The 12,559-nt window shown below is 45.1% G+C and overlaps 1 protein-coding gene across 1 annotated transcript in view; it reads left to right on the forward strand.

The window, feature by feature from the left end:
* The window catches only part of XYLT1 (xylosyltransferase 1), a 205,149-nt gene that overhangs the window by 179,196 nt on the left and 13,394 nt on the right, over nt 1–12,559 (forward strand). Inside the window, exons 9-10 of the mRNA XM_065644733.1 lie at nt 2,591–2,786; nt 8,732–9,065. Coding sequence (XP_065500805.1) covers nt 2,591–2,786; nt 8,732–9,065 — 530 coding nt within the window. The remainder of the gene's footprint in view (nt 1–2,590; nt 2,787–8,731; nt 9,066–12,559) is intronic.

The following is a 12,559-nucleotide window of genomic DNA, read 5'->3' on the forward strand; positions in this document are numbered from 1 at the left end:
CAATTTCTGGGAAGCTTTTAATGGCACAGGGACTCAAGGTGCTTTTCAGGCTTGCTCAGATGAAGCTGGGGAAGCCGTGCCATCCAGCGTTGATGGCAGCTGGCTCTGGAATAATGCGCGGCTCCTTGGCAGAGGGCTGGAGCCTCACAGAACAGCGCAGGGAGGAATCACGGTCATACGGAGTGCAGGCTTCACTTTCATATCTACCTGAGCCCCTTCAAAACACTGCGAGTCCACATCCGATTTAAATCACAGGAAGGTGGCTAATCCTTGGGTTTATGATTCATGTCTCTTCTTTCTTGATACTCTGTTGTCTTTCTAGGTGTATGCATACATACACATCCTCAGCCAGCTGAACGTGAGCCAGTGTGTGCCCAGGTGGCCAAAAAGGCCACCAGCATCCTGGTTTGTACCAGCATTAGCGTGGCCAGCAGGCCCAGGGCAGTGACCGTCCCCTGTGCTGGGCACTGGGGAGGCCAAACCTTGAATCCTGGGGGCAGTTTTGGGCCCCTCACGCCAAGAAAGGCCTTGAGGTGCTGGAGCGAGTTGAGAGAAGGGAACGGAGCTGGTGAGGGGCTGGAGCACAAGTGTGATGGGAGCGGCTGAGGGAGCTGGGGGTTCAGCTGGAGAACAGGAGCTGAGGGGAGACCTTCTGATCTCTGACCTGCCTGAAAGGAGCTTGGAGCCAGGGGGGGTCAGGCTCTGCTCCCCAGGAACAAGCGCCAGGACCAGAGGAAACGGCCTCAAGTTGCGCCAGGGGAGGTTGAGGCTGGATCTGGGGAACAATTTCTTCCCCAAAGGGCTGTGGGGCATTGGAACAGGCTGCCCAGGGCAGTGCTGGAGTCACCATCCCTGGAGGGGTTGGACAGATGGACATGAGGTTCTCAGGGACATGGGCCAGTGCCAGGGGTGGGTTATGGTTGGACTCGATGATCTTAAGAGTCTCTTCCAACCAAAATAATTCTATGATTCTTTCCCTCTTGTGATCTGGCATGTCTCTAACAGCGTAGTGCAGGGATATACTTGGGCCGAGCACCTCGGCAGCGCTCCCTTTGCTGTTAGGGCTCACCCTTAGCTGACGCTGCACTCACAGCTCAGTTCCCCACGGCGAGGGAACTCTCCACCGCTTCACAGCACATTTGCAGTCAATCCCGTGCTGCCACCCGCAGCGGCCCGGGAGACTTTGCTGAGAGAAGCTGCTTTGCACACATTTCCAGCAGGGGCAGCTCACAGCCCCAGAAAGCCGTGCCCCCCGCCGACTGCACTGCCACCAAATTAGGTGGCACATCAGCATCTTCCGTGGAAGCAACATTAATGTGTGATTGAGATTTAATTTATTTCTTTCCATCTCTAGGCATTTTTACTCACTGCTGCCAAGACAGAGTTTACCCAGACTGTTTCAAGGATATTCTAAATATTTGCTGCTGCACACATATGAAACAGGAGGCCTTAGTACTCAGAACAGAAGTCAGATTGTTGCTGGTGTAGCTGCGTGGCTTTGCTGTGGTTTTGCTCAGTCTGTCAGTGCTGGCCCTGTTTGTACCCCATTTGTTCTGGTTATTTCTCATACTCTAGAGGTTTCCTTCAGGGTGTTGCTGCTTCCACGAAATGGAAAGTCCTTCTGGGTTAGCTCCTCACAGGGCTCGTGTCCGGAGCTGTATTCACTCGCACGAGGAGCCAGACTTAGCTGGCTCGACCAGGAAGGTGTGATACTGGGTGGTTTTAAATGTGTTGCAAACACATTTGTTTCACAGTTTATGTCAGTGCTGTAAGGTAGCAAAATATTTTATTTCAGAGCTATGAATGACATGTTTTTAATTATTTATGCATCCGTATGTACACACACATCATTACAAATGTTCCTGAGACTCTAGCAGAGAACTGACCATAAATTTTAATGATTTGAAACCACAACTACAATGTCTCTAAAATCCAAACTCTAACTGAAGGCTTCCAAATCTCCTGTTGAGAGGTTTTTCCTGTTTGTTTGACCTTTTTTAAGTTTATTTTTAATTACGAGTAGAAAATCCGAGGCAAAAGCAACCTCAAGTCTTTAAAGAATGTGAAGTTTATTTCCTTAAATAAGAGACCTAGAATCGGGACCACTGCTTCTGTCACTGCCATTGCCACTGCTTCAGTCACTGTCACTGCCACTGCCAGGCATCCGCAGGGACCGACCCAGCAGAAGGTGGAAGAAAAACAGCCACCGGATTTGGAGCACTGGGCACATTGCTCAGAGATGGTTTATCCTGACAAACAGCCTCACAGTGTCTGTCTCTGGGTGGCACTTTGTACCCAGAAGAGGCAGTAAGGGAGAGGAGTTTTCTGGCATGCAGAGGTATCTCCCGAAGAGCTTAGAGCTGTGAATATCTTCTAAATGAGCATATATTCTTAGTAACATTTTTTATGTTTCAGGGTAATCAGAACAGCCGAAGAATATTTGATAATGAGTCATGAACACATTTCAAATCTCTTAATGTACAGCGGTGAATTTTCTAGTTGAAACGAGTGCTTCTTAAGCCATTAGGTCCAAGTAAATGGCAATTTCTTGTCTCTCTTGTGTTCCTGATGAGCGTATACTGTTTTACAGATACTACCCTATGGGCCATCCAGTTTCCGTCCACATTTACTTCCTTGCTGACCGTTTCCAAGGCTTCCTAATCAGACACCACGCGACTAATCTGGCTGTCAGTAAACTAGAAACTTTGGAAACGTGGGTGATGCCAAAGAAAGTCTTTAAGATCGCAAGCCCACCGAGCGATTTTGGACGGTTGCAGTTCTCAGAGGTAAGCATTCGTAGCCAGCCATGCACAATGTCACATCCTCTGGAGAGATTGCACACTGATTCAGCAGCCTTTGGAAACTATTCCCGTGTAATTTCTAGGTGAGAATGGCTTTCTAGATAATGCACATCCCCTTTGTGGAATGCAATACTGTTGCCAGTTCAGATCTGTGGTCACCTCTCACTTCTTGCATTCCTCCCTTGTGTTTTAAGAACAACCTGAAGGCATTCATTGTTGTAAAAGGGGTTCAGAAACTTCAAAGTTTTGTGACTGTGATTTTTGTCTGTGCTGTGAGAGATAGCTGGGAAAAATACTATGTTTCTGCAGCTCCAGATGTGAACGGGGATGTGATAAGCATTCCTCTGGAGAGTACGCTGAGAAAACCCTCCTAAAATTAGTGATGGGCACCAATGCCACATGTGAGCAGAATATTGATGTTGTAACACAAAAGAGAAAATTCTCACAGCAGTGGCTGAGATCTCCCACAAATCCGGTTATTTCTTCTAGGAATTCGTCTCAGTATCTGACATAAAGTGTAAAAAATATACCCTAAAACATATTAGGGAATTTGACCACTAATAGAACCCGACATGTCTGTTCTGTTTTAAAGGTATAACTGTCTGAGCAGTTAATTTCATTATTTTTCTTGTTAAGCCACAAATTTCAATTAAGGTATAAAATTGATTGAACAAATGTGTTCCAGTTATTATTGCCAAGTCAATAAATTACCATCTTCTTGAGCAATTAAGAAATGCCTAGGCAGGGTTCAGTGTTTTGGTGTGCATGGCAAATCCATGACACTAATGTGCCATTAAAGAGATGGATGGAAAGTGTGTTTCATTTATCAATGTGTCCGATGGTAGGCTTGCCATTTCATGCAGTGATAAGTGGTCATACAAGCTTTAGTTCTTGTGATTTGTAGGAGTATTTCTGCTGTTTACTTGGTACTTTTAATCTCACTTTTGTCCTGAGGCCTGCTCTGGGTCCTTCTTTTGAAAGCAACCGGGCTGGCAGCTGGAAGAGTTTATTCTGATTGTATAATGGAAAGAAATACATTGATCTCAGTATTCAAGAACTCAAATAAAAACATTTAGATGATGAGCCTTCCAGCCGCCGAGCCCACGGCTGGTGGGCAGCAGCCCTGTAGGAACTGCTGCTGCGGTGAAGCCGCGCGAGTGCAAAGCGTGGGATGGATTTAGTCGCTGCTCAGCTTTTTTCAGGCTAAGGAAACATTTTCTTCCATTTGGAACATGCAAAAAGCGTTTTGGTGGCTGCTTACTTGTTTTCATTATCGTTTCTCACCTGAACTCTTTAATTGTCCTCTCCTTTCATAGATGATTTGTATTTTAAAAGCCCAGGAGGTACAAAGTAAATGATTTAATAATTTCTTAATTGTTTATTTTACTTTCTGCCCTCCCTTGGCCTGCAGGCATCTCTGCCTCAAAGCCAAATTATTCTCTCAGTTACCCTGGTATAAATCCAGCATTAAGCTCTTTGGCTTCGGTGTGGCTGCAAACCCTCTGATCTGCTGCTGCTTATTAAAACACCACTAGTAGTTCAGCTAAGTTGAGGGCATCAGTGTTCGCAGGCTAAGCACCAGAAAACAAACTTAAGATTTGTGCTCGGGACATATAACTGCTGGTTTTTCAACAAATTTCACCCCACGATCTGGAAGAAATTTAAAACTGAATGGGGCCTTTTTTGCTGGGAGCTTTCTTCCCCTCCCAGCTCCCACCACCGTGGCCAGCAGGAAGAGCACAAATACACTGCATTAGATCTGCTCGCAAATCTTTGTGACCCTGATGCACACCTGACGTTGTAGCGGGGACAACGGGATCTCTCCAGTCAACCCGTCCTGCCCTCGGCTCCTTCAGTTCGCTTCTCGGACTTTGCTTCTTGAGTAGCAGATTTCACCACACGCCATGTAAAGACAAGTGGGAAAAATCAGCCGGCTGGGCTGAGTAAAATAAAGTAAACTTGCAGGAAATCCAAGAGACACGATTTCCAAGCATGAAACTCCCATACCTCCCAAACTTGGCTTGTGCACCATGCACACAGTATGTGTCCTACCAGCCCGGGTTCGTGACAACTGTTACATGGAGGGCAGAAGACAGATTTGCTGTACGGTACTAAAAGTCTCAGCCTATATCAGTTGAACACTGAGTTCATTTCTGGTCTCGTTAAGACTTGTGATTCATCACAGAGAATAAAATAAACTAGGTGGCAGGCAATTAGTGTGCATTGTGTGAACCTAATGGTCCTGTTTGTGGTGAGCAATGAGACACAAACCCATAATCAAGGCATAATTTATCTTGGGAAAATTTTATCTTGGGACTGAACATAGATAGAAACAGGAATTTTAAGCCAATGAGAGAGTTCCAGCCTTTAAAACGTACCCTGTGCACAGTGCCTGCTCTTGAAGCTCAAAATCATGGTGATTAAAATAATGATGTGGAAAATGTCAGTTTCTGTGCCACATCCCTTCATAATTCATCAGATATTCGTTACTGCTTGATTCCATCCCATGCTTTGTGTATTCCATTTGAAAGTGAAAGCCTGCTTACAATGTTTTAAGGGGCTATGAAAAATATTATAGGACTGTAGTATCTCTTGGTGTGTAAAATCAGACATCTCAGTGCTGGGAACTCAGCTGTGCAGAGTTCAAGGGAAGAGGTGTAAACCTCTAACTAATGCTTTGAGTAAAATTCCCTTTTAAAATACTGTGCTTCTAAAACCAGCTTGTCGCGTGAGGAAGGGATGCAGCACGGGAAGGTGTGTCCCCCGTGGGCAGAAGGCGCAGGTCACATAAAGAGCTGGTGCAGCCCCCTGCCCGCAGTGCAGGCCCCGAGCGGCGTCAGCACCTCGGCCTGGGCCGGGGCCCAGCTCAGGGCGTCACAGGGTGCCCGGGTCCCTTGTCTTTGTGTTGCCCAGGGCCTGCTCCGTGGTAGCGTTTTCTTGCTGTTCCTATGCTGTTGTTTTCATGGACCTGCACACCCTGACAGTGTGCGTGGTGTGACAGCGCTGGTGTGACAGGCTCTCGCGGGAAGCGATTGCCACCAGCTACTGGAGTGTCCAGAGGAGGCTGCGAAGTTGGTGAAGGGTTTGGAGGGGAAGCCGTATGAGGAGCGGCTGAAGTCCCTGGGTTTGTTCAGCTGGAGCAGAGGAGACGGAGGGCAGAGCTCATGGGGCTGCAGCTTCAGCAGGGGAGCAGGAGGGGCAGGGCTGAGCTCTTCTCTCTGTGACAGTGACAGAACCCAGGGAATGGCAGGAACATGTGCCAGGGGAGGGGCAGCTGGACACGAGGAAAAGGTTCTTCACCCAGAGGTGCTGGACACTGAACAGGCTCCCCAGGGAGGTGTCCCGGCCCCAACCTGACAGTGTTCAAGAAGAGCCTGGACACCGTCCTCAGACACACGGTGTGACCTGTGGGGTGTCCTGTGCAGGGACAGGAGTTGGGCTCCATGATCCTTGGGGGTCCCTCCCAACTCAGGACATTCTGTGATTCTCTGTCCCTTCCTTCCCCTCATCTCCCGGCTTTTGGTTTACGTTAGGGAACCCAATAACATGCCTGGACAAAACTTAACACCCAGCCAACAATCGTGTTAGAATTTTTCCCCAGAAGCACTTCTGCACTCTTCTACGCACCACTCTAAGAAACTTCCGCATGTGAACACTTCTCAACATTTCTGTGCAGCCTGGTCTAGACCGTGTCACCGGGAGGCTGGAGCAAAGGGATTGTCACTGCCTGGTTTCTTTTCCCAGAGATGAGAGACTGAAGAGGGGGAAACCATTGGATGTTGGGGATGAGTGTTTAATTTTTGAGGATGAAGTAAGCTTTCGTCAAGGATTTCTTCAATAAGAAATAACAAATATGGTGGAAGAATCTTCCTTATAGGGTTTTCTTTGCCTGGGAGGGTTGTAGATTTGTTTCGCATGTTGTGGCTTTGTTATTTCCAGGTCCCTTGAGCTCTGGTAGGTGTGACACGGCCGCACTCAGTGAAGGTTGGCAGAGTAGATAATAAGATCTGGTCAGGAAATTTTCTTTCTGATCTTATTTCCATACAGATTCAGTCAGTTGGGAGAGTCCGTACCGACAGCTCCTCAGGCAGTCCGTGCTCGGGTCTGATATCTGGGCTGTGCTGTCTGGTCCGATTAGTTGGTGCGCCAGGTGAAATACCTCTGAAATACCAGTGATTCTGCCAAGTTGATTGCAGAGCAGTGGAAGGCTCATTTTGTCTCATATTCTGCAGTGTCATGGTCCAGTAGGAGGAATCTGTATGATGACAGATGAATTTAGGATGGTAGGTTTTTATTCTCTGGCCTTGTAGCTTTTTGCTTGCAGTCCTCCTGTAATTTGTCTGCCAGGCACAGTGATTTATTTAGAAGAGATTGCAGACTGGACAGTTTCCAGTTCAGGTGTCAGTGGTACTGGGCATCAAGTAATTGTTATGTTTTATGGATTTGAGGGGATTTTGGCATTATATTGGAGCCGCTTATTCTCATCAAATGAGATGAAATCTAGAAGAAAAATCTCTGAAGCAAACGAGCTACAATTAGTAGTTGTGCTTTCAGGAAAGCGGGTGCTGACCATGCCCGTGCAAGGTGAAGACTGGGGACAAGGACAGTTGTGTGTTGGAGAAATCTCTAATATCCACATATGCTGAAAGAGAGGACCCTGTCTGTGTGCGCCTGGGCCGCTGGAGAGAATCCCATGGTCTCCGTACAGGAAACAAATGAACTTTTAGGTCATGGGCACTGTTTGTGTGGAGATTAAGGCCAAAGAAAACCTGAAGGACTAGGAGGACTTTCAGAACCAGGCTGGACAAAACATCTCTGTCTCTCCAAGGAATGACATCAGATGTCTGCTTGCCAAAAGGAGCCAGGGGTTCTCCTGTTCTTCACTTCAAATGGGGTCCCTCCAATCTTTTTGTGTTCGATATTGATCGCTTTTTATTAGATGTCATAGGAACAGGACCTCATGGGACAAGTGAGCCGGGCACTTCCTCCAGAAGCAAATATGCAGCCTTCAGTACTGTGGTCCACCAGGATGCCTTCTTGAGAACCGATGGAAGTAACTTGTTAATGGTCAGCCTCATAAACACAAACTAGATGTAGTGCTGGGATAGCAAAAAGTCTTTCAGCTGGCCTAAGAAGGCCAGTTACTAGACTTTCATGCTATCTGCTTAAAGATGCTTATTTTCAGTAGTGTGCAAGTGTTAATGACAATAGCTTGTAAGTTTGTATCATCCCATGGGTTACAGGCAAACCATTAAAATTCATATAGAGAGCATTGAAATATGAAAGCTGCTAGGAAAAAGAAAGGTCCATTAAATATTTACACTAGATTGTAAATCAGCTGCTTTACTGTTCGTTAGTGAGTAAATAAAAAACAATGTCGCTATTATGACAGTAAGAAAAGAGTTTACCAGAAATCACTTCCCACATCAGGCAGGCAGGGAGTGCAAGGAGGCAGCATCTCATGGATAGACTGCAGTAAAGGACGGTCCTAAAGTCAGCAAAAGCCTCGTCCTTGGTCTTAGCGGGAACTGGGTAGGTCTCTACCTCAGGGTCCATCTCTCAAATGTGTAATACATCTTCATGATCCGGGAGATGATGGGTCATATTTTTTTCTATGCGTAGCCTGTGTCCAGTCACCAGGCGTGGTCCTTTATTGACTGCTTCCACATGGAGGAAAAGGAGACCTGCTCTAGAAAAACTTTATATCAATCAAAAAATCAGACCAAAAAAAACAGACTTGCATTCAAGGTCAACTCACAATTTGTGTACACATTACAATCTTAGGCTGTGTTGCCATCAGCCTTTATATGTATGCATAATTCATGCCATTAGAGAAATATGATCTGTGTGTCTTGAGAGCCCTTATTTGACGGAAGAGTCTTAGGTGCTCACAGAGATGATGTTAGCAGCAATGTGGTCTTCCATTTCAGATTGGCACCGAATGGGACGCCAAGGAAAGGCTTTTCCGGAATTTCGGAGGACTCCTCGGGCCGATGGATGAGCCAGTTGGCATGCAGAAATGGGGAAAGGGCCCCAACGTCACCGTCACTGTCATCTGGGTGGATCCTGTTAATGTAATCGCAGCGACGTACGATATTCTTATTGAATCCAGTGCCGAATTTACTCACTACAAACCACCTTTGAATTTGCCCCTGCGACCTGGTGTCTGGACAATAAAAATTCTGCACCACTGGGTACAGGTAGCTGAAACCAAATTCCTCGTTACTCCCCTCACCTTCTCTAATCGGCAGCCTATCAAACAAGGTAAGTTTTGTTATTTGGTACTGGAATAATACAGTTATGGTGTCTGTGTTCACTGTAAATGCTGCTGTTAAAAATGAAGTAGCACTACACTGGAAAAGGAGAAAAGAAAGGAATTTTATAAATACTAAATCAGAAGAAATTGTTGCATTCCAACAAGCGGAAGTGTCTCTATCCAGTCTGTAAAACACAGACACTTTGAACAAAATGCTATTTATATCTTTAAAATATGCACAGTTCAGAATCCAGAGGACTTCAGACTCTCAATAATCTAACAGCTATCGTAAAAGCCATCATTTAGAAACAGAAAGAAAAATGGTCCTTTCTCTGGTGCTTTTCATTCACATTTGCTTGTGAAGAGCTACAGATGTTTAAACGGTTATCTTGACAAAGTCTGTGTGTTTAATGATGAAAGCATTAATACACAAAATGCTGAATTAGGTACAATTCCCCAAGGCCAGAGCTCACCTGACACACTGTCAGGTCCAGGCATTCATTGTTGCCTCATACCTGCCAAAACCTGCTCCGTACGTGCCAAGCAGTTGTGTTGCAGAAATATCTATGGACGTGGCGATCCCAGTAAGTAAGCTATCAGACCCACGCTGACATTTTTTAGAAAGAAACCTTTTTTCTTCCCTGCTACGGCAGCCCCAAGCCCTCCAAATGCAGAGGTCATTCCCGGGCATCCCGCAGCGGTTTGCTCGGGTCCTCCGCAGTGCCCGGGACACCGGGCTGGGACAAGAGAGAAGATTTTGCAGCCACACTTGTTTCCTTGTTCAGTAAGATCAAAACAAGTTTGTTGCTGTGAATATCTTTACCATTCTTCGTAACATGCGCAAGCGCTTCCATCTGCCCAGTATCAATATTCGGAACTTCAGACATCTTAAATTTGCGAGGTACATGAATGATCCTACGAAGTTTTCAGAAGTTCTTCCTGACAAGGCAGCAAATAAACTGAGTCAGACATTTACCTTCCAGCATAACGTGCTGCTTCTGTAATGCAAACACCACCAGACAACTGCTGGGAGCTAATGCAGCCCTTATCTTGCTCCACAGGAGTTTGATTCGACACATTTCCCAGCACAAGAGCAAACTTACTGATTTCTTCTTCTAACATTTGGTGGCATCGTTTCTTAAGCAGAAACTAAACCACCACCAACCTGCTGCTGTTATTAGCTAATAGGCAATGAAAAATTGTGAAGCAACACCACGTGTAGAAGGAATGCATTTTTAAAGTTTGAGGCAACCTACTTCTGAACGCAGCTGTTACTGACTCGTCTCCTGGAAATTAATGAATTCCATGTTCTTTGCTAATTTAACAGTTAAGGCATAAACTGGATGGAAAATGTGGTGTGTAGCCAGCAACCTTGCCACTTTTCCCTATAAGGTGAGAGCCCTGTGGACACTTAAGCTTGTCTCAGACTTCAGCCATGAGCCCACACTTCATGGTGGAAAGGCAAAAATCCCTTTGGTCCAAACTCTGAACCTGGAATAATTCCACGGAAATTAGTGTTACTTTCTCTTGCCCATCAATACGCTGGGAGAGGAACTAGCTCGTATATTTTGTTGAAGAGCCCTGTTGATTCATATGGTAACTAGAATCTACTATAGGAATGACATATAAAGCTTGGGAACAATATTATCTAGGAAAAAAGCCTGAGGAGTGATCTGCTACTGATGATGTGATGTATAATCTCCAGATGTCTGAGGCATGAAGTTAAAGAAGAAAATTAATTACAGGGGCAGACAGTGACACTCCACTGTAGTTAGAATTGTATTTACAATGCAAATTCCTGTTGTTTGGGTTTTTTAAGGCTTTCTGTCTCAGTGACACTATTATGCTCTGTGCAGGCAATTGTCATTCAGCTTTGATTTCCAGCTTTTGTCAGTTTGTCACCACTTTATTATTTAAATATATTTTTCTGTGCCAAATAAAGGCATTGGGAGAGTATGACAGAAGAATTAGAACTTCTAAAAAACCAATTTCTGTTGCTGTTGTAAACAATGCGAAAGCTGCCAAAAATCTTCTAAAATGAAGGAATAGTGTTATTGTCTTAACACTGAAAATAAAGCATACATCAGACACTTAGCCAGGAGTTGTCTGCAGAAAAGGGAGTGTGTTTTATTAGGGATATTGTTCTTCCAACCATCCTCTCTGCTCTGCACACCTGTTCCCCCACACACACCAAAAAAAAAAGGCTATAGCTCTTGTCAGAGAGATTACCCTGGAAAGTAATTTGCTACTCCAAAGCTTTTTGCATGACTGATACATTTCATACCACTTTGCATGTCATTTGCTTGCTAACGATTCAGCCCCCTCTGTCTCGTATTCCAGATGTAGAAACTGGATTCCACATAGTTACATACCTAAAAATCTGTCCTTGGTCTTGTGTCTCATTTGTTTGTGCCGTTCTAAAAAGAGTTTGCACCACTAGAATCTTGTATCTTGAGAGCGTGGACACGACACCAATCACTGAATTTTCTAAATCATGACTTACCTACACATCACCTCAGTGCAGAGCACAACAAGGAAAAGTCACTTTTGGTTTCCCAGCATCATGAAGGGAGCCACTTGCTCCTCTTTTAAATAATCCAAGGAAAATGTGTTTGTTCCTGCATCATGACTCTCAAAATTCATTATTACAATTCAAAATAAAAAAATTAATCATGGGACAGCTACCAGCAAGGATGTTTCATTTAGCAGTTTATAAAAACAGCATATGCAGCTAGTTTAGTCATTTTTCTTTTCCCATTTATTAATTAATTTTGGCTGTGCACACAAGTAAAACCATAAAGGAAAATGAAGAGCAGGTATTTTCTTTGATATCGTGTCCAGGTGTGCATAACTGAGAGAATGTGAATCGTTCTAAAAACACAGATTCGTTGACCTTTTCCAGACCTGAATCTGTAAGAGATCAGATCTCACATGGAATTACTGAGTACACTGGGAGGTCTGGGGTATTTCCACTGTAAATGAGACTTCCAAAGCTATTTCAGTGGAAAGTCTTGAATCTAATGTTATTCTTTCTTGCTCCTCTTTCCCCTCCAGTCATCCAAATCTGTGTCTGTTTTCCTTAGTCTGAGTTGTGTCACTGATCAGATCTGTTTTCAGCAGATCCTCTGGCTCGAGAGCGCCTTCAAGTACTTGCCTGGTTGGAGAATGAAAAAAATGAAAGGAAAGAAATGAAGTGAATTTGTGAGAGAAATCATTTGGAGAAATCAGGTTCCCTTGCTCCACCAGTGTCTCATTCCCCCTACATCCTGCACAGCCAGATTCTGTTTTATTCTTCTTCTAAATGGTGATTTTGAGTTTCTCACCCTATGGCCAAATACGTGTTAAAGCCAAGTACTCGGTGCTTGTCGTCAGGACACAGGAGGGATGCCAGGGACCAGCAGGATGCCCTGGGATTCAATCGTGCCAAGACAGAGAGGGAACGGAACGTGGAGGAGCCAAAACAGGGAGAAGATCAGTGGAAGATCACTAGCAGTGGTACGAG

This window comes from Caloenas nicobarica, chromosome 14, assembly GCF_036013445.1.
Source record: "Caloenas nicobarica isolate bCalNic1 chromosome 14, bCalNic1.hap1, whole genome shotgun sequence".
NCBI classification, from domain to species: domain Eukaryota; kingdom Metazoa; phylum Chordata; class Aves; order Columbiformes; family Columbidae; genus Caloenas; species Caloenas nicobarica.